Source organism: Orbicella faveolata, unplaced genomic scaffold (genome assembly GCF_042242905.1).
Source record: "Orbicella faveolata isolate gen_17 unplaced genomic scaffold, um_ofav_v1 contig_12, whole genome shotgun sequence".
Lineage (NCBI taxonomy): Eukaryota > Metazoa > Cnidaria > Anthozoa > Scleractinia > Merulinidae > Orbicella > Orbicella faveolata.
This window is the reverse complement of record NW_028301539.1, coordinates 2,896,666-2,924,170: the sequence shown is the minus strand read 5'-3', so window position 1 is coordinate 2,924,170 and position 27,505 is coordinate 2,896,666. Positions and strand designations below refer to the sequence as shown.

The 27,505-nt window shown below is 38.6% G+C and overlaps 2 protein-coding genes across 2 annotated transcripts; one reads left to right on the top strand and one right to left on the bottom strand.

Moving 5' to 3' along the window:
* Positions 1-14: 14 nt before the first annotated feature.
* On the bottom strand, positions 15-21,578 carry LOC110065326 (armadillo repeat-containing protein 3-like). The gene is made up of 25 exons (XM_089282051.1): positions 21,421-21,578; positions 18,653-18,770; positions 17,823-17,948; positions 17,283-17,351; positions 16,750-16,800; positions 16,120-16,208; positions 15,449-15,521; positions 14,731-14,820; positions 13,657-13,724; positions 13,341-13,412; positions 12,920-13,000; positions 12,686-12,716; positions 12,156-12,223; positions 11,596-11,680; positions 10,689-10,797; positions 10,229-10,338; positions 9,793-9,859; positions 9,609-9,681; positions 9,144-9,280; positions 8,130-8,298; positions 6,644-6,744; positions 2,335-2,430; positions 1,820-2,023; positions 1,200-1,362; positions 15-613 (listed from the first exon to the last, which is right to left on the bottom strand). The coding sequence occupies exons 1-25, from the start codon at positions 21,466-21,468 to the stop codon at positions 410-412; spliced, it is 2,502 nt and encodes an 833-aa protein (XP_089138177.1). The 5' UTR covers positions 21,469-21,578; the 3' UTR covers positions 15-409.
* A 61-nt stretch (positions 21,579-21,639) lies between these two features.
* Positions 21,640-25,307, top strand: LOC110065327 (selenoprotein K-like). Its single transcript, XM_020772455.2, has 7 exons — positions 21,640-21,712; positions 21,788-21,872; positions 22,027-22,045; positions 23,562-23,620; positions 23,858-23,910; positions 24,565-24,607; positions 25,102-25,307. The coding sequence occupies exons 1-6, from the start codon at positions 21,694-21,696 to the stop codon at positions 24,600-24,602; spliced, it is 273 nt and encodes a 90-aa protein (XP_020628114.1). The 5' UTR covers positions 21,640-21,693; the 3' UTR covers positions 24,603-24,607; positions 25,102-25,307.
* The last annotated feature ends 2,198 nt before the right edge of the window (positions 25,308-27,505 follow it).

Genomic DNA, 27,505 nt, shown 5'->3' with positions numbered 1-27,505 from the left:
TTTTCAGACCGGTGAAAAAAAAATCGAATTTTATTTTACATTATATACATCGAGATCAAAATGTTTTCTATAAGCACTTACGAGCGAGTGATAAGCTCGGCGATATTAACTACGACACTCAATGCGCCAAGAACTCAGGGCTTGTATATTTTATACAACGGACCATTTTAACGTGAACGACATTGAACTTTCGTATTTGGATAGAAGCGCGGGAAAACACGCGCACTTTGAATTTTGCCTTGTAACTTGATTGGTCGAGAACACGTCATCTGCCCTCTGATTGGTTAAAGAACATTCCACGAATCTTCGAGCCAAACAAGAATTTTGAAAACGCAAAGACAAAACAGACAAATTCTGAAGTCAACTAAAAAAAACGTCCATGACGTTAATCAATGCTCGTGAGTCTATGCTAAAGCCTTTGATACAACGAAGCCTCAGGCGAGTCCGCGCTCATGAGTCGGCCTGGTATGTGCATCAGATCCACGATGTAACGTTTAGGAGGAAACCTGGGCTGACCGTCTTTGGCTTCTTCACAAAGCATCACCTCGTTCCAGGCCCTGTTATACTCTCCTCGAACCAACGAGCAGCTTACTGCAATGCGATCAGCTAGAGCCTGGAAACAAGAAACGAGAGAAAAAAATTCCTACCAGCCTTGAAAATCTCCGTCACCTAAACTGGTAAGCCTGAGAGCGGTCTGACGCGTTTTATTTTATTTATTTTTAATGTGACATAACTTTTTTGCCTTTGGGGAAGAAATGGCAGCTAAAGTGGGAGTCATTTCAAGTAGTAATTGATAAAATTACCTTGTTCCATGGTTTTTTTGATTTCTCAATTAAATGTGACGGCTTTTTAACGTAAGAAAGAAGAAAGAAGACGAAAAACGTCTAGGACCAGGGTCCTTGGAGAAACGTTACTGAGACGTTTGTACGGGGTTTAATAACGATCGTAAATGTTGATGAAAACAATGGAAATTTTAAACGTGCACAAGCATGGTGCCTTACAAAGGTGTCTGGAGTGGCGACCATCTTGAATATTTAGTTCAATCTTCGGAAAAAAGTTAATAGTCGTTCAGATATCTTCGTTACGCGTTCGGGTTTCCCGAAGACACGATTAAAATTGAAAACTCGCGAGTACTTCCCGAATATTTACTGCCTTGCGCAGCGACTGATAATGATCTAAAACTGAAACATCTAAATTACCTTGAAAAGTAGCGCCCTGTGATAAAAGATCCCAGTTTGAATCTTGCCGATGGGGATGATATTGGAGTTGAGCTCACACTTCAGTTGACTGATTGGTAATTCATAGCTGAACGTGGACAGCGACTCCCTGTCGACAGCTCCACCCATCTTATCACTGACAAAACTGGCAACAAAAACAAAACACATATCAGTATGCTCCCCGGGCCCGGGGAGAAAAATTGGGTGGGGGTGTGCGGCCCGCTTCCCAAACCCCTTACCCTAATTATGACCAAGATCTGAATGACCAAACCTGAAAAATGACACACTTTTCAAGGGGACAAACAAAAACTTAGAATGACGTGAATGGATGAACTTTATTTCGTTTCTGTAACATTGGAAGCTAACATCAAGCATAGAATTTGCTTTTCGTTTAGCTGGGCATTTATGCACCGCAGTGTTAGCTGCCAACACAATGAACCTGAACACAATGCCAACTGGGGCAAAAATGATATTCCAAGGATCTCAAAAACCCTACCCTATCCTGTAGAACATGCCTATGTAGCCAATATCTGGGAGTACCCCCGCGGGAATATGCGAAGCTTTTCATTATCTATAATGAAAATCACATGCCATTTATTTACCTTGCAAGAGCCTCTACTTGTTGGCTGGTCGTAGCAAGTGGCTGGATATTGCTCCGTACCTCCTCGATGTACCCTTGAAGTACCTCATCCGTCGGGGGCTGCCAAGTAGGCACCACATCTTGTTGCGTGGTTGAGACCTCGGATAAAGCGGCCTCTTCTTCCCTTTGTTTCTGCTCTTCTCGTTCACGCATGATCTTACTTTTGCTAAGACGGAGAAAAGACAGATATTCAATAAGTGAGTGGGGAGGAGTGAATCGCGCCTTACTGTCGTCAAAGTTTTGATTGCTTTTCGAAACTGGGTTGGTTTTCCAAATTTTTAAAATACAGCCAATAAGAGAACCGCGTGTGAAATGTATCGTCACGTGGTTATGTGGACGTCTCCTCCACCCAGACTAACTTGCTTTGTGATTGGCCAAGCAATGGGAAAACCAACATAAAGACGTAAAAGAAAACATTGCAAAGTTTTAAACGTCGCAGCGTGCTTCACAGTCACTTTAACTGAGTAAGGGATGTACCTTCTCAAGTCTTTGTGTGATTTGGTTCCCTTTCCTAATCTCTCCGTGCTTTTCTCTGGCTCCTTGGGAACAGGTAGGACAGGAGAAGGGGTTTTCCTGAGATCAAAGAGAAAAGTAACGTAGTCATAACCAAGAGTGGAGGGACTAAGAGTAAGAGAGTTGATCTCTGTCATCCTCTTATGGAGTTTCCTAGAAACGAGATTCAAGCAAAGCATATAACTTCTCGTTTTAAGAGCCAGTGCCCATAATTATGGACCAAACAACGGCACAAGTCGAAAAATCGATTTTGCTCATTTTTTGCCCATAGATTGGCCCTAGCTAGTAAACAAACGGACCATAGTTAGTTTCTGCTAATGCAGCTTTTTTGGGGAGAAATTTGCGAAAAACGATTTTTTTCCGATTAGGCTCAAAATCTACTTCCGGTTTTGCTGAATTTTCCGAATATTTGTTTGCTTCGCGCTCCGCAGAACAGCTACTTGAGAATCTTTCAATGGTCTTTACATTCAGCTCAGGTCTTCATGGTATGACTGAGCGAAAAATAAAATAAATCGAGGCTTCGTTTCAGCCTGAAACGAGATCGAACACGAACGGAAAATATTACGATGTGTTTCAAACGAATTATAGCACTAAAATATCGCCATATTTTTCTATGGGCTATAACTTTAAATGCCATAAAAACACTTTATACGGGTTAACTGTACACCCACCTGTTTGAAAATCAAAAAATATCTCTGGGCAAATGGTTTTAAGTCGCCCGCCTTGGCCTGTGCTTCTCATGAATTTTTCCCTGAACCACCGTGAGAATGTAAACAATTGCGTGACTCTGGCGGTCACCCTGAATACATAATTCGTTTCCAACAAACCGCAGATGGCTATCTTAGAACATTTGGGTGAAAAAAGAAAAACATAATGGACCACTTTTAACTTTTATATTTTGAAAGTCATCGCTTTGGAAATTTCGTTAATTAAAAACGCCAATTAAAAGCAATTTACTCGGAGTTCGGGTGTTACTGCTATGTCGTTTTAGGCTGTCGTTCTTTCTCTGATCATTTTAATTACAAGAACGAGTTCTAGAAAGAAAATCGTTCTAAGTTCATTTGTTAAGCGTAATGAAAAGTTGATATTGTTGGTTTGTAGCCTTACGTGATCTGAAGGAACGCTACAGTGATTAAATTTGCATTTGTTGATTTCGACGGATCGATTTTCGGTTAGACCTTTTTATTTGTGCCAGCACATTTAGTGCTTTTTCTCCTGCTAAAAAGTCGGAAAAAGTAAAGTAAACAAATCCTAAAAGTCATAAATAAGAGGCATCGACAGTGCGAGTGTCTCGGTAAGCTGTTAATTTGAACAATTACTGTGCTGGACGGATTGCTTTCCTGGTTACCCACGTACTATACATAGTTCATTGTGCGCGAATGTTTCTGTTTCAAACAACTGAAATGCTCAGTGCTTTTTCCTTTTTTTCTTCAGTCTTAAAACTTAAGGTTAAAGTTAGGCTAAACCCTAAACTGTTTTGGCGGCCAACCTATTTTTGGCTAATTGCTTAATCAAATTATATATATATTTCATTGAAATTCGCTCCTCTGTGACCGACTTCCGCGAACAAAACAAGATGGATGTTCGCTGTTCATTTAAGACTACAATCCTGGTCAAAAGTGTTGGGACAGTTACGGCAGATGACTTCACAGGCAGCCTCTCTTAACACCAAAACCGCGCAAGCCCGCCTACCCCCTCCCCCTGTCAATGTTGATAAAAATCTTGAAGAAAAAAAATCCTTGACAATAGCCTCAGAATAGCCTCGTTTCAAGAGTTGTTCGCCTCCTAGAACAGTATTCTCGAACTAAAGAGACGATAAGATAGATATTCACGTCTTATTCCAATAATAGCGATTTTTCAGCAATCGCGTTTGGTTCTAACACAACTGTCTAACCACTTTCTATTGTCCCTTTTTCCTTTTTTCCCACATCCAATCTAGTCTTCAGAATAGCTTCATTTTCATGCAACATTGCTAGGGGAGAGGGGGGGGGGGGGTCAATTGTACTTGCTTCCATTCATCTTTTGTTCTAAAACGTTAAGGACGTAGTTGAAATCGTGGGTTTCAGCGCGCAAAAATGGGAGGTGTCCCAACAACTTATGGCCAGGATTGCAGGTTTACACTAGAGGAAATTGTTCCGGATTCGTGATGAATCCAGAATGTTTTAGTGCCGGATTGATTTTGTCATTTACACAAAAGTGGACGAAACCGAAATAAAAACCCCCCGGTTTGGTCGTGTCTCCGGAGATTTTGAATCCGGAATTTAAAGTGGGAACTTTGAATCCGAAAACTTTTGAATCCGGAGAGTTTTGTCGTGTGAACGATTTTCTCTCGAATCCAGATATTTTTCCGCCTGTGATCTTTTGAGTTTGCGGTGGAACGAAAATGGCGGATTACATGATCCAGTCGTAGTCGAGTCGTAGGCGCATTGATGGCCATTTGATGGCGGTCGCTGGGTGATTACCTCGTGCTGTTTCAGGTGTAGGTAATCACTTTTATAATGGGTAGTGCCATACTCCTCAGAAACCGTGCCCAATTTATACTTTACTGCGCAGATGACGACGATGGCACGATCGAAAACCTCGACGGTTTTCGACCCTAAACCCTAAGTAAATACCTGTAGGAACCTGGCATGATGGACAACAGTACCGTGGTCAGCGAGTTGAAAGAAAACTTCAGACTGTCTCAACCTACCCCTAGCCTTATTTTCGGAGGCATTTTGTTTCTCGTTGTCGAGGCAACAAACTGCTTGTTAACCATTCCATCATGAATGTTCCCGGAGTTATCGTCGTGTATAAACGATTAAGAATCCGAATATCCTTTCACTGTAAACCCCTACTAATCCGAATACTCTAAAATTGATGAATTCGGGAACTCCTTTATTGTAAACCTAGTCCTAGATCGACCACTGTAATGTTTATTTGTCTACCAGTGTTTTGATCTGCAAATTTCAGTTAATTGATCAAACAACCAAAGTAGAAAAGATGGATTTTTTTCCCAGTATGATTGAAACTTAAACGCAATTTCTTCCTCGGCTAATTCAATTCAAGAAATTCCGGGTTTTCTAGCTGAGTTTGAGCATATTGTGTAGGTACAAATTTTCTACACAGCTAGAAGAGCTGAGATGCCGTCACGCAGTTAGTAGTCTATAGAAATTATGGTATTTCCACTTGACTTTATTTGTCAGTCAATGATTCAGTTGCCATAAATCATAGAGGATTGGTTAAGTGTATCTCTGAAACTGCTACTGTGTTGTAAGTTATCAGTGAAATCAATAAAATAAACAAGTGTTAAAATCATTCCCGGAGTACTGTAGTAACGTTCTTTATCATGGATGTCGTGGGTGTCGCAATGCAAATGAAAAAACATATATATTTATACTAAGTTAAACAAAAAAAACAAAAACAAAAAACAACAAAAAAAACATTTTCCATTATTTTATCCACACAACGTTTCAAAAATTGCTTTCATCGGATTGCTGGAAACGAATATTTTACTCGAGAGTGGCTATCCGCGTCACGCAATTGCTTGCATTCCAACGGCGGATTTTGGGCAAAGTCTATGAGAAACACAGGCCAAGGCGGGCGACTTGAAACCATTTGCCCAGAGATATTTTTTGATATCCTAACAGGTGGGTGTATATTTAACCCGTAGAAAGTGTTTTTATGGTATTTAAAGTTATAGCCCATAGAAAAATATGGCGATGTTTTTAAGCAATAATTCTCTTGCGACATACTATAAAATTTTGCGTTTCAGTTTTACCTCTTTTCGGGCTCAAAACTAACTTTGATTTATTTTATTTTTCGCTCAGTCATACTACCAAGACCTGAACTGAATATAAAATCCATTGAAAGATTCTCAAGTAGTTGTTCTGCGGAGCGCGAAGCAATCAAATATTCGGAAAATTCAGCAAAACCGGAAGTAGATTTTGAGCCCAGTCGGGTCGAAATCGTTTTTGGCGTATTTCTACCAAAGAAAGCTGTATTAGCAGAAACTAACTATGGTCCGTTTCTATTCTTACTAGGACCTATCTATGGACAAAATACAAGCGAAATCAATTTTTCGACCTGTGCCACTGATAGGCGATTTAGGTCCATTTTTATAGGCATTCACTCTTAATAAGTCTTAATGACCTAAAAAGTTACTGAACACTTTTCCATTAAATCAGAACTATGAACTTGTCTCGTAACCAAGAACCTTCACTCTTCTAGACTTCCAGTCGTTTCGATTACTGTGATTCAGCTGGCAAGTAGCCCAGGCTCTGAGCTGCCTTACCTGTCCGCGTTCTTGCAGTTTACAAGGATAATGGGTCGATGTGCGTCTGTAGGCAGGGGACTAAGTTCCTCAAGCGTCAGGAACTTGCTATCAGGCCGCATCTGAACAAGAACCAACCACAAGTTAATTGTTGTTGCTGATTTTGTACCTGTTGTCGTACAATATTGGGCCACAGATGTTATCGCCTACGTAAGTTTTCCTTTCATTTTTCACTCAATGAATTAATTTAGATAGCTCACCGCTAGGCCATTCCGCAAATATCACGTAAAATTCCGGAAATTCTCAAAAAAAATTTAATATCGAAAAACCGTCTAAATATCTCTTATTTTTTGTTTTAAAAATAAACAATTTTGAATCACTTAAGCTAAAATTCCCAACTTTTCTTGCAATAGTAGGAGTTGTAGCCTGCGAACGCAGACGTATTTCCGGCTGTCGCTTGTCTCCGCCGAAAATAACGTCTGCGAACCCGAGCCAGGAAACGATTTCTGTGACGTAGGAATTTTAAGCCAATCACAGTTTAGTTCAAGTAGCCCCAGAACTACTGCGCGAGGTATTCGCTGCGAGGGAGCACTCGAGTTTCATTCCATCATGGAGTCTGATTGGCCAAGGAGAAACAAAAGTCATTACGTCACAGAAATCGTTTCCTGGCTCGGGTTCGCAAACGTTATTTTCGGCGGAGACAGGCGACAGCCGGAAATACGTCTGCATTCGCAGGCTATAGGAGTTGTGAAGGACGATACAGTTACTTCCATGCTACCTGCATCCTCCATGCTTTAGCGATTTTAGTGGAAAATCACTGAAATGGATTGTTGCTGGCATAGAACTGCGTACTGTTTCAAGAAAATTGCGAGGAAAAAAAGCGCTAAGCCCCAAAAAGCCACGAATTTTTTCTAAATATCCCAGAATTTTCCAAATATCTTATATTTTCTAAACATCTCTGAAACTTCTAAATCTCCCCCAAAAATATCTGGATAGTTGTGGACGGGCCTACTCGCCGCTGGTCAGAAGGAACTGGTTCAAATGACCGTGAGTAGTGGCATGGGTTTTTAACAAAGTCAGTAAGCCACCAAATTACATGGCGCCTATCATTAGTAATTCGGTTTCTGATTATTATAGTTTTCCTAGTTGAGGGACTGGAAACAGGAGAAATAAGCAAATGCTGAGGAAATTCCTGACCATCACACATGAGTTCATACCGAAAAAAAAAAGGAGTACGTTCCTCTGGAGGTAGTTCGCAATTTCAGAACATTTTCCGGAAAATTACTGTTTGGTGCGACTTTCAACCGAAATTTCCAGATTTTTTAGCCAAATGATAACACACTTAGTAATGAATAAGTTTCACTGCATGCACTAAGAGATTTCCCCCTAGCCTAAATCTAAAATTAATAACACGGGACCTAACATGAAAGATCGCTTACAAAAAGTGTACAGGTTTGAAATTACTATAAAGAAGTATTTAATGACGGGTCTGAACGTGTCGCCTTACCGGTCCACAGTCATAAAAGCCATCCTGAATGATGTTGTTAGAACTCAGTGAGCCTGTCATAGCATACTTAGCAGGTAAGTTACTATCTAGAAGGCATTCCATAGCAGCTTTTGCGAAGCCAGACTGACGAGAATTAGACAAGGAAATCTCTCCAAGAATATCTAAACCGCTGCAAAAACAACACACATCAAATGAATTTTAGTTACCTCAAGACCTAGAAGTAAGGCGCGCTGGCTAAATTAACGGTTCGTGTGTTGGAATAACGATCGAGTGGTCCGGGTTCGAGCCCTTCTGTGGGAACGACAGTTTGCAAGAGCAATGCACCTTTATTTGTCCCTGATTCAGGAAGCACGAATTCAAACCAGCTAATATTTATACAACATGCTAGGGGAACAAAATTTAACCCGCAACGAACTTCGTCGCAAAAAACAGGTATGTTACCAAAGGAAAACTGAAGTTACAACCTGTCCCCGCTTCATGTCCCCTCAACAAATTGTCCCCTAGTGTGTGACGACCTTTAGTTAGGGAATTTAAGTAACAACGATGGCGACGCCGAGGACAATGTCGATTAAAAAATTAATTTATATTTTACCTACAAATCTCGCTGCACTCTTAAGTCATTTAATTTGTTTCTCATTGTCAAAATATCAAGACACTGAATCTAGGACACAGCAATAAATTTGAAATAAAAAATTTAAAAACTCAGCCGTCGTGGTTCGTTTGCCAGACAACACAGAATTTGGTCATTTCTCGTTGTTGTTTTGCAGAGGACGACAAAGAAATGTACCAAGAATTATAACGCACGTGCACAGCGATTGTTCTGCTCATTAAATCTTTTGTTTAGCGACGTGCCCGTTGTTATTGCCGTCGTGGTTTGCTTAAACTCCCTACTCCCAGTGATAGTTATATATGTTGTAATGATGTTACCAGCGCTCTCCAACCTTGACCAAGGACAAGCCTTCAAACGCAGTAAGCCTATCACATGCAATGCCACACAAGCTATACAGGCCTCACCCCAGTCTACAAATCTCGGTGGCGGTCGGTAGATCGTTGCCACACTGTAACACGGCCCAGGCTACGCTCCTCCGCACGTCATCATTGCCTGAGCGAAGTAACTCCACTAACCGCGGGAGACCGCCTTCTGCTCGAAACTGTTGAAAAAGAAAACCTCTTTTAAGTCTTAAGTTTTCAGTTGCCATTCTTTTTCTTTCCCTATCTGGTAGAACAGCCCTTGGAAAATGACATAAATCCATTTGGAAGGGATGGTTACTAATGATGATGAGGGTGAAAATGTATTGTAATACGGAGAGCCTCCGTCGAAAACACGAGGAGTGGCTCACGTTCTCAAGCTTGGCCTGGATTCGGATTCCTTTGAAATGTTATTCCAATATGGAATAGCGTACGTTCCTAATGTTTTTATTCCGCAATTTATGCATTTCTACGAACAAATAACCACCCACGCTCCTTGATAGTTTATACCTCGTTTCTTGACTCTGCATCACAAACAAAAGCCGCGACCGCTATTCCAGCTTTACTCTGTACAACAGAGGCACTGAAAATGTATGTAAACAGTAACGAGTTAGCCTTTTATATGCAGTAATTCTTCAATAAGCGAAAATATTTGACATTCTTTTGCTACAAATGAACCCTAGTTCATCCTTACTTGGATTGTAGAGCTTGTACAAGGGCGGGAACAATCCCTTTTTGCTGTATTTCCGATCTCCAAGACTCTAAAATCAACGAACACAAAATTTTATTACTACAACACAGCAGTAGCTGGCGACACTATAGGAAATTACATCTGGCCAATCAAAACAAAGGTAAGTAACGAAATAAACCAATCAAAACTCCAAAAAAGACATGCAACTTGTGCTGGAAAACATACAATCAGCTCCAAAGGCGGGAAAAATACAATTAGTAACTAGCGCGGGAAACGTGCAACCGTCGTCAAGCGCGCCAAAATGGTGCATCTAATGCCAAGCGCGAGACAAAATGTGCGTAGGCCAAGTCATGTTTAAACTTGCTTTGGACAGGAAAACGGCAAGAGTTCTAATTAAGAGCAAAATAAGCTGATCTAATGTCTGGGGTAAGGTGATTACCTTCTGTAGCCAGGTTAGTGAGACACACCGCGGCATTGGCTTGAACCAGCGGTTTGACATCATTCAAGAGCGCGATCAGCGGATCAACACCAGCTTTGTCTACTACTTCACTATAAACACATCAAAAGTCATTAACAAAAAAAGCATACATGTATGATTACAAGGAGATATTTCCCACACGCACTTTTTTTATCTCCAAGAAATTGAAAAAACTAATTCGTATTTCCTCCAATTAAGAAACAGAGACTTTAGGTACGAGCTTACTTAATAGATTCTGAAATCTAATTCTTAAAGCAAGACCACTTTGCAAAACGTTTCTTTAAAATTTCAAATATAGACCTGACGGTTTCTTTTTCACATTAATTTTACTCGTTAGTCATCCCCACTTGCTGATACTTTCCTGTCATTTACTGTGTAGTTGCACATTCAACAAAGACGATTTAAATTTCGATTCTCTCACCCGCAGTTTGTGTTGTTCGAAGTCGTAATGTTTGCTAGTGCCAGGGTTGCTCCTTCTCTCACGTCAGGGTTGTCGCTACCAAGAAGATTAATTAATGGCGGAATACCCTCTGCAAAAGAGCAGAAAAATTTCTAGCGCCTTAACATGATTTAGTTTACAGCGTTCGGATTATCTCTGAGTGCGTCGCTTTCTCCGTGTAGTAATTAAATTTTCGGCTATTCTTCACAGCAAAATCACATTAAGAGCTTCTGTTAGGTGGCAACCCAAAAGAGATTATTTTTACAAAACTGATTTATGACATCTTTATGCCGTTTCTCGCTTTTATAACCAATCAAAACCCGAGATAGTCGGGAAGGCGGAGAGTCGAAGAACATTACTTACAAAAATTTTCGGGCGTTTAAGTTTCGGACACGCTTTATCTCATCGGACAACAATTTCCGACACTTTGCTAAAACACTTCATAGCGAAAGTAGAGTTACGGCTACAAAACACAAATGAGACTGAAAAAGATAGTTTTACTGCACCCTCAAGGTTTAACGAATACACCGACGAGAAAATAACACAAATTCTATAAAGCCACGTAAAGCAGTGTTTCAACTAGAGTTCGCTCCAAAAAGTCCGACATATAGGAAACTAAGAACTTTGGACTACTTCAAAAAGACGCTTAAAAATTTCAGGCGGTTTTATTTTCGGACACTTTTTTGGTCCGAAAGTCTTAAAATCCTCTGAATTTTTTTGGTTTTGCAAGTAATGTACTCAGATTACGATAAATCGCCCGCGCTTTTCTTTGGCAAGTAAAGTTGTTGACAATTTGGTTAAGTCTGTTGTATAGTAAATTAGAAGTTCTTAAAATGCTGAATACCCTTGCAATACCATTCTTCATTGTTAAATGCGACAAAGTTCTTACCCAGCTTTCCAACCACGTCTCTACTACTCAGGTTTTCGGACATAACAGCCAGGGCTAAAGATGCTGAGGACTGGACACCAGGATTCTAGGACAAAAAGGAAAGCATACCAAATTTCTTAACTGCGTTTTGCCATAAACACACCGCACCGCACCAAGATGGAGTGTACAATCCTGGACAAAAGTCCTTGGGACACTTATGTTAGTTATGTAATGTAACGAATTATCTGCGTTTTAGAACTGAAGTTTGAAAAAGCGCGTTGCTGTCCCCCCCTCCCCACCCATCACAATGTTGAAAATCAGGTGATATTGCAGGTATTAGTTTTCAACATTGTATGTGGGGTGGGGGGCAAGGTGAAGTTGTATTCGCGTCTGGCGCGTGCGCAAAAGCGCCAAAAGTGCAAATTTGTCCCAAACATATCCCTAAAATATTCACACTAATTTACTTAATATGTGTCAATGAATGGATGAACCAACTTGTGCCGTAAACTTGTATCGTCTCTGAGTTTTTAGCAGCATGCCAATACGAACTTTAGTGTTTGACTAGACAAAAACAACCTTACCTCGGATGCTAGGAGGGTTATCAATGTTTTCTCACATTCTTGTTCATGAAATATTTTTCTGTTTTCACCTAAAGAGATATTGGCAATGTAAAATGTTAAAATATCTAAAAGCACAGCGAAGACATTACTTTCAACAATGTTGAAGCCCCGATTTTCTTCTTTCCAATTGCTCAAATTGGAAAATTTACTGCGATGATCATTCTTCACTTTCATCTACAACCGCAATTCTAATATGAATTATTTCATATACACTTCACATCATTTCACTCCTCACGGAAAGATATGAACTCAATTAATTGACCTCGCTCCCAATGTGTGGCTTCACAGCTCAGTTGGTAGAGCATCGCACCGGTATCGCGGAGGTCACAGGTTCGAATTCCGTTGAAGCCCTGATTTTTTTCAGGCTTCTTCTTTCCAAGTGCTCAAATTGGAAAATTTACTGCGATGATCATTCTTCACTTTCAATGGTTTAATACTCTGTAAGTACTCAGAATTCATAGACTCATAAACACACACACAAACATCTTTACCATTTTTAGCTGCCAGGGAAATCGCTTTGGCCTGAAAGAGGAGAACGAAATAGAAATGAATGAAATATATCGTGCAACCTGGACATTGCAAATAGTTGTAAGGGTAGCAAACTTTTCTTTATACACACAAAAATGTTGCAATAGAAAAAATCGCGTCAAAAATACGGCATAACATTTAACCGTCATTTTAGTTTGTAAATCGTGTTTGTGTTAAACCTGAGCTAAAGATCTTACCGCATGTTGCTGGACCTCGGCAATATTAGACTCGGCAGCAAATGCAAGAAGTTTCTGTAATCCCCCAGAGGTCTGTATAAGCTGTGAATGTAAACAATAAACTATAATTACATCAGTGGCTGTTTAGCTTTCCTTGGTAGAAAATTTCTGTCCCCATTTGAAACCACTGGGTCTTTTTTATCATTAGCGCGGATGGTAATGTTAAAATATGCCACAATGAAAACTTCCTTATTCTACATCTTTGTCAGCGTATTACAGTTTTAACAGGTACTTGCATGTATAAGAGGGCGTGAAATACCGCTCAGCTTGTGCGTTTGGGATCATAGCCGGAAAGCGTTTACACTTTTACAGAGCCCTTTTAGGAATAACACACGCAGCCCAAGATCAAGAAAAAACAAACTATTTATAGGCTTAAAAATACCTGCATGCTCTCCACATCCTGCAGACAATTAGACAAGACCTGCAAGGCTTGCACATGTAAATCTTCATATTCCTATACATAAAAGGAATCAGTCCATAAATAGGTGAGTAAAAACAAAACCGGACTGATGCTGTAATTTATTAACTTTGATTATCTAATCACCTGTGATGGAATAACATCCCATTATACATACATTAGCTGGATGTCTGACAATCATGAATTTCATCAAAACTTATCACGATAATCCTCTGTGTTATATACATGTGTATAAAAGTCTCATAAGTGTGTAACCGCTATAAAAGGTAACTTTTATTACCTTGTTTCCAACAAAATCAACAAGTTTTTCAAGCCCCTCCAGTTCACGCAAAGCTCCTCGATTGTCGGCTGTTAGGTTTGAAAGGTAAACATCTTCATTAGTAAATTACGAGGTCCCATGAATGCTAGAAGTGCTATGTTCATTACATGTATTAATAATGCTCATTTCTAGATGTTACAATAAAAACTTTTATTGATTCAGAAGTATCGGCTTAAAATTTTCAAAGTATTTTCAGCGCCGTCATTAAGTTTTAATTCACGTGTAGCCTTGATCTTCACACATAAGACAATCTTGCTACTTTCTGGGTGAATTATATCAATAACAGGCAAGTTCATCCATATCATCAAAGGCCCATCAAACATACTCAACCGTAGCAGGCGTTACGGGTAGGGCCCTTATTGTCAGTCCTGATTCTTATTTCATTTGTTTCAGAAGGTGACAATGAATACAAGACAATAAAAAATTAAAATGAAACTGGTTTGGATCAGTTTAATTAGCAGTACAACCAAAATTAAAAATAAATGTGCAATTAATTAATTTTGCAATCTTTTCATTATCAAAACGAAAGATCTATTATCTAAGTGACTGACTTCTACAGGTGCAGATCCATACCGGTTTTCATTGTTTTACAGAATTCAGTCAGATTTTTCAGAATGAATCAGAAAGTTTAAATCCAAAACATTTTCTGGGAGAGTATGGCCCCAGACCCTTCTAGAAGCTTGCTCTTTCAGCACTTATTGATCGAGAAATCAATCTCTACTTTTCCTAGATCCCTGTCTGTTCTGAGTACAGTTTTACCATGGCTAGTGCAACAAACACAAGTTTCAATTGATAAGCAATGTTAAAAATTAATCACGATTTGACATAATTTTATGTCCTTGACTTGTAATTCCTGATAAATATTGAGTTGACAATACTGGTAACAGCAACTAAAGGTGCATGTATTATGCTGTATTGTAGGAAACATACATACAGCATTTATTTTAAAAAAAAAAACAGCATTATTAATAATTATTATTAAGTATTTAACACGATTTATTTAATTTAACTATTTTAATTATTTTTCTCAATTACCATCAAGAGTAATCTGTATCAAACTGTCCAATGTAAGTTGTTGAATAATAGCATACTCGGAATCTAATAATGCTAGAAGTGGCTGCAACCCTAAAGAAAAACCAAGCAAGCATAATTTGTAGGGTTATAATTTATATGTTTGAATCAGGAGTTTTGATGAGTTTATCAAGGCTGAGGCAGAGACGCCAACCTACCGAAACTCAAATCTGAGAGATTGTCAATTTTGCTCAGAGGGTAATGTACCCTTTCTTATTGTCTAATGACAATGGGAGATGAAAAAACTGGATCCTTATAATTCTGCAAATTACCCCAAAACTGCCCAAAATGGGCCAGAGGTTCTGAGGGGTACTATTTAATGTAGGTTCCACTCTATTTAGGACTAATTGGCTACATGTGTATATAGTGACACTTTCTATGAAAGGAAGGTCCTATGTATTTCTTTCCAGGTTGTAAAATTTGCCAGAAAACATAATCTTAACTTTTCATTTAAAAGAGAAAATTTGGCAACCCAGTGTTAGACCAGGATGCAGGGGAAGGTCCCAGATAACCTTGGGGATTTGGCAGGTACACAGTTTACTGAGGGTGTACATTGGCCCAACATCCCCAAGGGGTTATGGCTAAGGGTGAAGTGAAGTACACCTGTATACATTAAAGAATTAACACAAACGAATTGACACAAACGAATTGACACATAAGCTGAGCAAGCCTGTCAACTCACCATTAAATTCTCTAATTGCTGATCTACTGTGATAATCCTGAACTAACAGAGAAATGGCTTCAACAGAGTTTTTCTGTGAAAAAGAACATACATGTCAGTCAGCTTACGGGAAATTTGGGAGACAGATTGTGCTATGAAGGTGACTATTTAAAACTTCAGTGAATTTCAAGATAAGTTATGTTACAGACTTTTAATTACTATTAGTAAATTACTTTTTTACAACTTTTGGATGAGACTAAAAAATTAAAAATTAAATTTAAAAATGTTTCAGGCATTTGCAACCTACATCAGTTTACAGCATATGTAGTCAGATTTCCTAGCATTATTTCAGTACATCTGAGCTATAACAGCAGTCCAGTGGAGCTGCATGTAGTCTGACACTCTGTAGCATGAGCGACTTGATCAACGGTATGGAAGCATTCCCACCCCCTGCCCCCCCTGCCCCCTCCTAGATGGAAGGCTAGTCCATCACAGGTACATGTAACACCCCGGCCAGAATTTTGTCACGTTGAACTAAAAAGGTTCAGGTAGCCATTATACAGCTTCTAATTTGACAGTGTATCAAGCACTAGAAAAGCAAAGTGTATTGACCAATGTAAGAGTGCAACACTATAACACACTATGATGGTATGTGCAGTACTAGATTTTAAAGTCTTTGAATTAATTTATACCTGCACATCACAGTCAGTGGATGATAGAAGCTTTATAATGGGCTCAAGGCCTCCTTGTTCAAAGATCTCCACTTTGCAAGAAAACTCAGCTACGAGGAAAAAGAAAAAGAAAATTAAATTTTAGTACTTGTCTCTACCAGAAATACAGGTGCTAGAGATACAGTGTATGTATCATTTTATATTAATACTGAAATTTAATACATTGAGCATTACAAAATACAGTAATTAACAAATAAAGAAGCCTAAGCTGAGTATTACACTGTGATAAAACACGACGGGCATTTGAGAACACGAGGGAAATGTAGAAAACACGAGCCGCAGGCGAGTGTTTTCTACATTTCTAGAGTGTTCTCAAATGTCCGGAGTGTTTTGTCACAGTGTAATACACGGTTTAGGCTTCTTCGTTTGCTTTATGATATAGACTGAGGTAAATGTGTTGAAAAACAATAAAACACACCTTTTCTATGTTTTATACTCTAATAAAACACGGGTTTTTGACCAATCAGGATGCATGCAGGGTCCATCTATATCATAATATTTATTTAAAGCTACATGTATTGAGAAGATGAAAAAGATATGATTGGCTTGTTGGTATAAGCGAAAGTGATGTCATTTACATAACCAACTTACCTGCCATGGATGAAAGTGCTAAACTTGCAAATTCATGACACAAAACATCCTCTGAATAACAACAACAACAAAACTTATTCAGTATTCAGGGATTGGCTTTTGTTATTACTTAAACAGTTATTCTTACTCAGGGGGTTCAAGTATCATTGCTGAAGACACTGCTTCAGAACTGAATAGATAAATAATTTACGGTGTAAATTTGACATTTCACAGCAAATTATTAAGCTAATTAGTTTCTCAAATCACATTTTGATCAGATTTCTATAGAAATGCATTTCATTTAGAGAAGTTTTCAATTGAGTCTTGTAAAACCAAAACCAAATCAATTACTTACCAATCAGACTTCTCAGCCAACCTAAAACTGAAGTTAAACCAAAACCAAAACCAAAACCAAAGTAATTGCCTGATCACTTTCGAAACTCAATTGAAAACCGCTCTAATGTTACACTTTAGAAATAACATTTATTTTATATTAATGAGTTATCATGTGGATGGGGCCTCAGTCGCAGTTGAACTCCACATAAAAAACTTACCATCAGGTCCTAGTAATGTGACTAGTGGCTGAATGCTGGACAGCTTTCGGAGTTCTTTTTTAACATTTGCTGAAAGTTATTTACAAAAATAACTTTAAATATTTAATAGCTTGATCATAATAAATAAAGTTATTCTTTATCAGCTGTAACCCACTTACAGTATTCTACATTTGTAAGACAGTTATTGTATTTCACTTGTCCTCTATGTCATCCTCAAACATCTAATAATCTTCAAGGATTTTTGGGTGCTCCTCAATTATCACTCCTTAATACGAGATCCTTCATTAAAAAAAAATCTTTTGAATCAAAAGATTTTTTTTAACAATACTATTTAAATCCCCTAAATTATATTTTGTATCCTTCAGGATATCGCAAGATCCTTTTAGAGATCCTTTATAAGATAGCTGGGACTGTACATACATGTAAGATCCCTCTTACGTTTGCAAGATCTTCATCAATTAAAAGATCTTTATTTGACTTTTGGCAAGTCTTGAAAGAAAACACGTGATATTAAAAAGGTTATGGCTCTTATAAACCAACCATTCTGTGCCATGGTACCAAGACACATGGTGGCATTTCTTCTGACAACCTTATCTTCAGATAAAACCTGCTTTAAAAGAGGCTCCAGGGCTCCAAGATTCAACAGCTCCTGTCTGTTCTCATCACCTGCGGCACAAGAATTAAAGAATAACTATTGGCTGACAGAACTTCACAGTTCTAAGAAATAACTAGAGAAACTTCTACAGGCCAGTCATTTATTTTAAACACCAGCCCCAGGTGAGCTTTATGTGAGGCTGGAAAGGCCCTTGAAAGTGTCGAACAGCATTTACTAAATGCCACTATTTGACACTTTTAATGAGCCTTTTCAGCCTGACTCATTTAGTTTATTGTCATAGTGTCACACGTAATATGAGTTTTTTGCTCGTTTCAGATGAACTCTGCCTTGAAAAACAATGAAATTAACAATGTCATTTTCCAGTCTGCAAATAAAGTCTCAAATTATATACATGTAGCCTGTACGATAGCCTGAGGCTGGTGGATTTCCCTGCTGGGTCACTGAATGCTGTCATACATGCACCCGGTAGCTAGGAAATAAAACTTTAAATGGCACTTTTTAGCTACATGACAGTAGCCTATAAAGGGCAATTAGCTTTCAGCCTAGAACATATGAGGAAAAGTTATTTTCTTTGCACCAAGCTTCCGATAATGAAGCATTCTCTCATCATCAAAAGTTAAATATTTTTAAAACACAGTGGAAATATACATGTAGCATTGTAAAACTATGCAGGTAGTACTTAAAATCTACAATATAGTCCCAGAACAACTTTTACTTAAGCCTGTGATGCCTAACTGCAATTTTGCAAACTCACACTTCTCTGAGAACTTGTACAGTGCTTCACAAGCTGATTGAAGGACATGTTCTTCTGGAGAGTCTAACATCAACACAACTGTATGAGGCTTCTTGCTGACAAGTTCCAGTGGATCAAACTGTTCACAAAATGATTGCGCACACATGAAGTCATAATAATAATAACATTTAACAATAACAATTTTTCTAACAATGAAAAAAATAATTATTATTGTTAAATGCTATTATTATTATGACTTATTATTTTAATATGCAATAATAATCCAACACATTTAATATAATAATAATAATAATAATAATAATAATAATTATAATGATTATAATAACAACAATACTCAATCAGTTTTTCAAGTGCTTAATTTTTTCCTAGATTTTTATTCAAATGTGTGGTACTTCAACTAAATATTAATATTTTGTAATTTCACAGTTAATGTTGCAGTTTCTAGAGAGTTACTGTACAGTTAGTATGTTCAAACACATGTTTGTAACAGACAAATGCAAAAACCATACAATAATAAATGGCTCCATGATCGCCGTAACAGGCAAACTTCCATTACGTGATCAAACCCTAATTTATTTCCCCAGCAGTAAAACCCACACTACATCGGACAAGTCGGCAAAAGGGCAAACCCTAACTCTGAACAACACTACATGTACGAGCTGAAACCTCCAGCCAGCATCATGCCAGAGTGTAGACATTTGTGGCTTGCTCAAGCCTACTACATACTGTATATTCCCAGCACTACGAGCTGCCACCGCCGCCACATACTGGATTGAATTAGGCAAAACGAGAGCAATAGTGCCACTAAATAGCAAAAATCAAGGCTTGGGAAGTCGCTGCGAGACTACCTGAAAGTGTCATAGATCAGAGGTGAACCCAGTTTATTCAAATAATACCAGCAATATTAATAAAGCCTCCAAAGGAAGGAAGGGTGGGCGACAATATAGAACACTAAATAATACTTATGTACAATAGCAGTAAAGCTAGCAAATGATGCTAAAGTTCAAGCTACATGACTGTAGAACTCTTTATGGCCAGACAGCTGTCTGGGTTTAGGCCAATGGTGAATTATGTACCATAGAAAGTAAAGATCTTATGCAGCTTTGAGCGAGACATGAATGGATATATTAAAAAAACATAGCCATACAAAATATATGATATATCGGTGTACTAGACAGTGTTGCAACATGTATTCATGAAAGGCTAGAGCCTGGTTTTCACTAACGATGCAAGCCCAAGCACATGCAATAGGGATGACCCAAGTGAAAACGAAATTCAATGCAAACACAAGCAAAAAAAACAAGCAAAATCATCAGAACATTCCAAACTTTTTAGGCGCAAGGTAATCTGGATCCGGTGTTTTCAATGGCCAAACATACATGTATCCATGTGTGGTGAATATCCTTTTGCTTGTGTTATGCCTGAGTGGTTTTTCGTTTTCACTTGTTGCAGTGCAAACTCAAGCATAAGCACAAGAAAAGAAAAAGGAAAAATTTTAATCCTTGTGCTTATGCCTGCGTCATAGCCATTTTCACAGTGAAATAAGAATTGTTGTGCTTGCGCATGTGCTTGTGCTTGTGCTTGCGTCACTAGTGGAAACCAGGCTTAAGTGTTCATTGTCTCTTCAAGACAAGAAAGACAAAAAAGAACCTGCAACATTACATTAAACTACTGCACATACTTATAGTGACAGTAACAACCCCGCAGGGGCCTAGAGCGTCACACTCCATTAACTGCACTATAAAGACTTGCTTTAAAGTTTCATTTCACAAGTGCTTCAGTCTGTAACTCAATATTAAAAATTATGCAAAGAAGCTCAAAGAAATGAATGTTTCCTAGAGTACTAAAACATTCTTGAACACATGCACATGTGTATCTCACCAATTATGCTTGAGAATAATCATAATTTTTTTTTTGTACTGTACACTGAAAACAACATTTGATCTACATTATTTACAACTCACTTTATTTTTAAAAGTTTTTTAAAAGAAAGGGTCAAATTCTTTAGTACTTAAGTGCTAATTAGCTATCTTGCAGAGAATAATTTTATTCAGATTGCTTACTGGAAAACTGTCATGTAGAAATCTTTTTCAATCGAAAATAGTTTTGTCTGTTTTATTAACAATTTCATGTGCATGTAAACATTAGTAAATTACACAATATTAAGAATTATTAATTTGAAGCAATAAAAATTAATCTAGCTATTTATTACTTAAAAATACAAGTGTTGAGTGTATCAACAATAGCACAATAACCTAAAATAGGTTAATACTGATACACAGATGTTTTGAGGCCTTTTGAAACCTGCACAGGAGATCAGAGCTGGACAGAACGCCACAAAGTTTTAACCGTTTTCAATTATACAAATTGAGCTTTTTCGGCTAAAATATTCGTAATATTCAGGGAATCGAAACAATCAAACCTTTAGACCTAGCAGAAGCCTAAACTGCGATTTAAAAAGAGCTCGTCTCTTAGGAAATCGCGGGAAAAGTTTCTATTAAAAAATACTTGCCCGGCATACGAACGGTTCTTGCAAGCTTACCTATGAATTCCTAAACAGAACCATTTTGTTTAGTCCTCAGTTCAAGTACTCATAAGTAGATTAGGTAAAGTATTCAAAGCACTATCTTAATGGCCGGTTGCGTTATCTCATCATGAATAAATGAATTCAAAAGGACGCGAAGGTTTCCCAGAACTTCAAAAAGTCAATTTCTTTCAGAGAAATCAATTAGTAGATTTTCGGTTGACTTTCATGCAAAATTACTGACCTCATCTTTTGCTGGAGTTTCTGGTTCTTTAGCTTTCTTTTTCCCCATAATTCTGGCAGTAGCTAGGCAGTTTTCAAAGCAAGTTAGTAGCTTTTTACTCTGGAAAAAAGAACTTCAAAATTTTACTACAAAAACACCGCCATTTTCCACCAAACTGAGGTTGCTATAGTAATCAGACACCTTCGGACTCAGTCTCCCACTTAAAATCATGGAAAAGAGGCTCGCCCCAAGCTTTTCGCGATCAAACTACAAACTGATTCATCATCATGAAAAATGGTGTACGTATCTGGAAGTAAGTGAAATTTTGAGAATCGAAAATTGCCCGATTATGAGTTGTATTCCAACATTTTGTCGTTTCAATTCGCAGGTAACGTGTTAGAAAACAGATCAATCTGGAGATTGTCCATATTCTCAGATGTCTTCTGGGGTATTATCAACTTCGTAATTTTATTGTAAGACACATTCATCAATAAGCTTATTTGTGATGTTTTGTTGATTTCTCAACCTTTAATACACGTAGGTCTTCATCTTAAAGTTTCTGCTACCTGTAGCATTACTAACATTCTGCTTATCTTTTTCTTTCTTTATTTTTTAATATATCAACAGCTTCCATACCATGTTTTCGGTGAGTACAGTCAAGGGTCGTCAATACCGATAGAAATTTAATTAATCGATGCTGTACGAACAAGTGAAAATCACAGTACCCCATTTGTCTTCATGTTATTGAGTTGGAATATTGTCTGTAGTTTTAAGCTTAAATTTCGTTTTAAAAAAAGGGAGACAAGTGCACTCTTTAATCGAACCAGAAATATGTTTGTTAACTTGCATGCAGTAGCTATAGGTTGCAAAGGATTTTTATTAAATCTTTATCTCTATACTCAAAGGAAATTTATCTTATCTTTGACAGAATTAAATTTCAATAAGACTCAACAGGTACAAATATGCTGTGGATAAATTCTATTTGCTGAACAGAATTAAGAATTTTTTCAGTAGCACTTCATAGGTCATAACAAGTGAAGCCTTTGAGCCGACTGGCTCATAGCTGCCAGAGCTTATCCCAGTTTCTGTAGCATGAAGCGGCTAGGAGTATTTCTACTCCCCCTGGACGGGATGCTAGTCCATCGCAGGTCACTACCCCGCAATTTGTTAGGTTTCCCCAACAATTCGCCGGTACCCATTTATACTCCTGGGTGGAGAGAGGCACTGTGAGAGTTAAGTGTCTTGCCCAAGAACACAACACAGTGTCCCCGGCCAGGGCTCTAACCTGCACTGCTCGCTCCAGAGTCAAGCGCACTAACCATGAGGCCACTGTGCCTCTGCATATAGGTCATAAACTCGCCCCATATATGTCATCAAAGCCTATATCATACTTCTGTTAAGGAAGCTCAAAACAGTTTTCTGTAATTTTGAGACTTACAGAACTAGGTGCGATTTCTATCTCGATTTCTATGAGGTGATAGTTGATTCAGCCTTCAGCCTCATCAACTATCACCTCATAGAAATCTCGAGCTCATAACCTAATTGTTAAATAGTGTTTTTTTTTTCGCTGTTGTCATTAGCAGCGTAAGCAGTAGAACAAGAGTACCATAAATACCCAAAGGTGATACTAGTCGAGTGAAAAGAACAAAGAAAACCTGAAGAGTAGTTTTTTTATTGCTGTTTTTTAAATTGATAGCCGGTGCAATCAATCACAACATCAACATCACAATTTTCGTTTATGTTCCAGCACAGTGGTTTAAAAGAATGTTTTTCCTTTTAAATTGCCTGGGGGATGGGTGTTTTTGAAGGTAGAAATAACTGATACCGCAAACAGCTTACTAAACTCTGCGGAAACAAAGTTTTACAACGTAGGCCTTGCACCGCCATGTTTGTTGTGATTTTTGTAAACTTTAAATCTCGGGCACTATCTCATGACCCCTCGGGTGATCGCATTATACCTCGTGCTGAAGTGCCGAGCACTAGAGCCTTAGCGACTCATGGAAATATTACTGTTTTGAGCCACCTTAAACAAATCAACCCTGCTTTGCAGTCAGTGCCATTTTGTTCATCAATTGCACGCTGGTGCAGACCAGATCAAAACTCTATATATCCTGAGCCCGATTACCATGATTATAAACTGTTGTTTATCTGTTTGTTTTCAGCCTGGATTAACAAAGTATGGTAACTCATATGCAAGTTCAGAATACCGGCCGGGAGGAGGGTAAGTTTGTTTCCAGATTTAGCAACTAAGTGTAAAGTGCTGATTAAGAGTGTCTCCCCAGTCTTCTGCATATCAAGCAGCAGTTAAAGTGTCCTCTTGCAGGATGGAGAATTGCTTACTCTCTTAGTTTTATACAATCAGTGCTTCAAATAACATTTCTGTGATAAATTCATTTCAATTAGTGTTGCTTGATTTATTTAGTTACTTGAGGTTAATTTTAGTTTCATCTTATTTCAGCCCTCCAAGACCACCAGGTAGAAGATATGGAAGAATTGGAAGGGGAGGAGGTGGTAAGTGAGAATTATTATAAGTTTTTTTTTTTCCCCAACCTACTTCTATCTAAATTGGTTCTTTTTCTGCAGAACTTGCCTTAGCTTTAAGGTTGAAAGAATATATTTTTATTTCCCCATATTTCTGGCAGTAGCTAGGCAGTTTTCAAAGCAAGTTAATAGCTTTTTACTTTGGAATCAAACAGTTACAGAGCACATGATAATCAAACTCTTTCAGTGCAAAAATTAGGGAGTCTGACACTTGACATGGAGGTGCAGTTGCCTCGTGGTTACTGCGCTTGTCTCTGGATCAAGCAGACCAGGTTAAATGAGCCAGGGGCATTGTGTTGTGTTTTGGGGGAAGACACTTTACTCTCACAGTGCCTCTCTCCACCTAGGTGTAGTGTAAATGGGTACTGGCAAACTTAATGCTGGGGGTAACCCTGTGATGGACTAGCGTCCCATCCAGGGGGGAGTAGAAATACTCCTATTTGCTTGATGGTACAGAAACTGGGATAAGCTCTGGCCTCAGGGGCCCCTTGGCTTGTATGCAGACTTAATCTACCTGACACTTGACCTTCTCAAAAGTGGAAAATGAAATGTGACTGGAATTGTGACCATTCTGTTTTTTACCACCTGTTTTGAGTCATGATTCATGTTGTTTATTGTTGTCAGGTGCACCTTACAACCCTGGACCTCCGATGGGTGGATGAGGAAGGTATCTATCAAGTAAATTTGATTATCATATTTCCTTGATTACCTCTCTGTCCACAGACATTTTCCCCAATGAGTTATTATTCTTCAAGTGCTTGAGCAAAGCTATCATGCGAGAGCAATCCCAAAGAGGAGGGAAAAAAACACATTTCATATTTCCGCATCCCTTTCCACCCCCTTGTGTTTTGGCTCGTTCATATCCACCGGTGGTTAATATTTTGCTTGCAATCTCAATTACCTCAAGAAAAAATAGAGGGTCTGTGGACAGTGTACTTGATTAAATGCTACTCCTCAAAATAAATATGCCTACTAATTTGAAGTAGAATCCTCCTTTCCCCCTTCAAAGCATTCCAGCTGTAAGTGTCAGGCATCTTTGACCTCTCCTTTGCCTCACAGAATAACTTGGTTTTGATTGGCTAAGCCATGGAAAACCAGCATAACATTGCTACCAGTGAATCAGAGTCAAACTTAGTTCTGTTTTTATTTTCGTTAATTTAGGTAGATGCTTGTCACACTAGTGTGTGCTGGTATTGGCAAGCAGAAAATGAAGACAGCAGAAGGATTCTGCACTCAGCTGCAGATGTGTGACGTCACCCAGGAAAAACTGTCACAGGAACCTGGATAGTGACTGATGCTTTCTCGCTGACTTTGCTGTAATTTTGTATAATTAACAGACTGTAGATATTAAAGTTACTCTTACTTCTTTCATTGTTTCAAGTGTTGAAAATTGTAGTGGGTACTTACTCACTGCCCATCATGCCACTGGGGTACAAAACACAAATATGGCAATAGTAAACCAATGAAAACAAGAATTCAGTGGTGCCAAGCCTGGAAAGCCGCACGAAATGAAGTCGCAATTGGTTTTAATTTGCATTTGATTAGTTGTGTAGCTAGCGCGAAGTTTTTGAACTAATCATGTAGCGTATCAAAGCTCGGTAACGATGCAATCCCATCACAATCTTACGGTCTTGTTGATCCCGAGAACCGGTAGAAATCCCAAATCAGCCATAAACGTTAAAAGGAAGAGGAAAGCTAAATTAAATTTCAACCAGGGTCAGCAGTGCCATCTCTCTACTCTAGCTTGAATTTCAGGCGTGTCGGCAGCAAACTGAGACGACCTTCCACCCCCCGCCCCCCTCGACTCATCTGGCACCGTCTAGTAGATAGCTATGGGTTACAGGCAGGCCTGGGTTACAGGCTTGAGTTAGAGGGCTAGAGGGATCATTTTATTTACTCAACACCAGCACTATCTGGGCTATTTTTCTCTATAACTGAACGCAGTGTATTGATGACTTTAGTCTTTTATCACAAATATATGTTAGAAAAGGTAAAGGTGGAAAGAACTCAGCAATTCTGAGCTTTTTCTTTGTTACCGAAAGAACCCAGTTAAATGGAGCGCATGCGTAGGAAGTCAAAAAATTGCAATTGAATGAAAATTTGCACTCTCGAAAATACGCATATTTCACGAGAACCACTCATTAGAATTTCACGAAATTTGGCACGAAAATACTTTAGGAAATAAGTAACTGGGGTATTGAAAATAATTGAACTTTAACAAAGGAAACTCTAGATATTCCAGTAAACCTTCAACAAGGGATAATTAAAGATCTCTCTGTTAAATTATTAGCAAAATGGTGTTAACTTGTGAGAATCGTCACAAGCTTGTTGCATGCAAATTATAAAGAAATCTAATGAGTAGATTTTCTACAAATAAACAAAACCGATTTTAACGGCCTGTTTATTTTCATTCGTGTTGCCATGGCAACGGCACATACGTCAGCTTAACCATCAAAAAACCAAAGTTTGTGTTGTTGACTTGCTTGCTGCCATTTTTGGCGACCGATAGATCAAGGGTTTTAGAGAAAAAGGTGAATGAAACACAGGTATCAAAAACTGTGTTCAGCCACCTTAAAAAGGTGGGGTTCATTGTGACGGTAAAGTACTAGTGCCCAACTGAGGTAATTATTATATGAGCCAATCAAAATTGTTGTTAGCTGATCACATGACTTTTACATACTTTTCCAACTTCCTCTTTCACTCTCAACTCCTGAAGTGTTAGAAGAAGTCGGTTCTGTGACAGCTTTTGAGCCAAAAAAATATGGCCGCCGGTCCCACACCGATCGACATCATGACCGATCTGCAACAAAAATATCAACCGCTTGTGGGAATGAAGTTCCAAGCAACTTACCAAGGCGAAATCACCATGCCACAAACAGGAAATCAAAGGGATATCTTGGTGATAAAACAAGGAAACCCGTTTGTCGCGACAGTGAGCGAAATTTCACACGCCGTGAAGCAGACTTTCCGCGAAAGTGTTTGGAAAGGAATCACCCGCCGAGAGAATAGCCTCGGCAATACTGAATACTTGCTGTGGGTTGAGCCTAACATGAGTGGAGTGATAGCGGAGCAGTCCGCTCACAATTTCAGAGTTGATCAGTGCACTCCATTCCTGGGAAATGGCATTGAGTTCTCGTATGGCGTCAGTATCAAGGTTTCTGCCATCCCGCCTGCCTGATTTAACTTTCGGTAGGGGAGTTACAACACTGACAAAAACAATTTATTTACCGCCAGTTATGACTGACTTATAGTCGATAGTCCATGCAGTTAGGTATATTTCTCTAGTGTGGAGATTAATCACGCTTGCTAGCAAAAGGTAACTTTTAATTCTCTAGTATTGATCAGTAACCTCACTAGAGTTAATTTGTAGAGAAATGTACTCATTAGCTATGATCTAATTCAAATCTGCTGCAAAGTCTTAGTTTCTGTCGAGATCAAGAGACCATAAAAACAGTCAGTCTAGACTTCTCGTAGAGAGGAATTGCGACACTAGCACTCCGTAGACGGGCGCAATCAGAAATTGAAAAACTTTCAATTCTACGAGAGTTTTCCTTAGATCGATTAC

Bases quoted from the DNA above. Each gene is read 5' to 3' on its own strand.
- LOC110065326 (XM_089282051.1), bottom strand. From the start codon at position 21,468: ATGGGGAAAAAGAAAGCTAAAGAACCAGAAACTCCAGCAAAAGATGAG. The intron at 13,725-14,730 runs GTAATTGAGAAA...CAAACCTAACAG, and splicing joins GATACAGATTACTCTTGATG to CCGACAATCGAGGAGCTTTG. The intron at 13,001-13,340 runs GTATTTTTAAGC...TTACATTCACAG, and splicing joins AGGATGTGGAGAGCATGCAG to CTTATACAGACCTCTGGGGG.
- LOC110065327 (XM_020772455.2), top strand. The intron at 23,621-23,857 runs GTAAGTTTGTTT...ATCTTATTTCAG, and splicing joins GAATACCGGCCGGGAGGAGG to CCCTCCAAGACCACCAGGTA. The intron at 23,911-24,564 runs GTAAGTGAGAAT...TATTGTTGTCAG, and splicing joins AATTGGAAGGGGAGGAGGTG to GTGCACCTTACAACCCTGGA.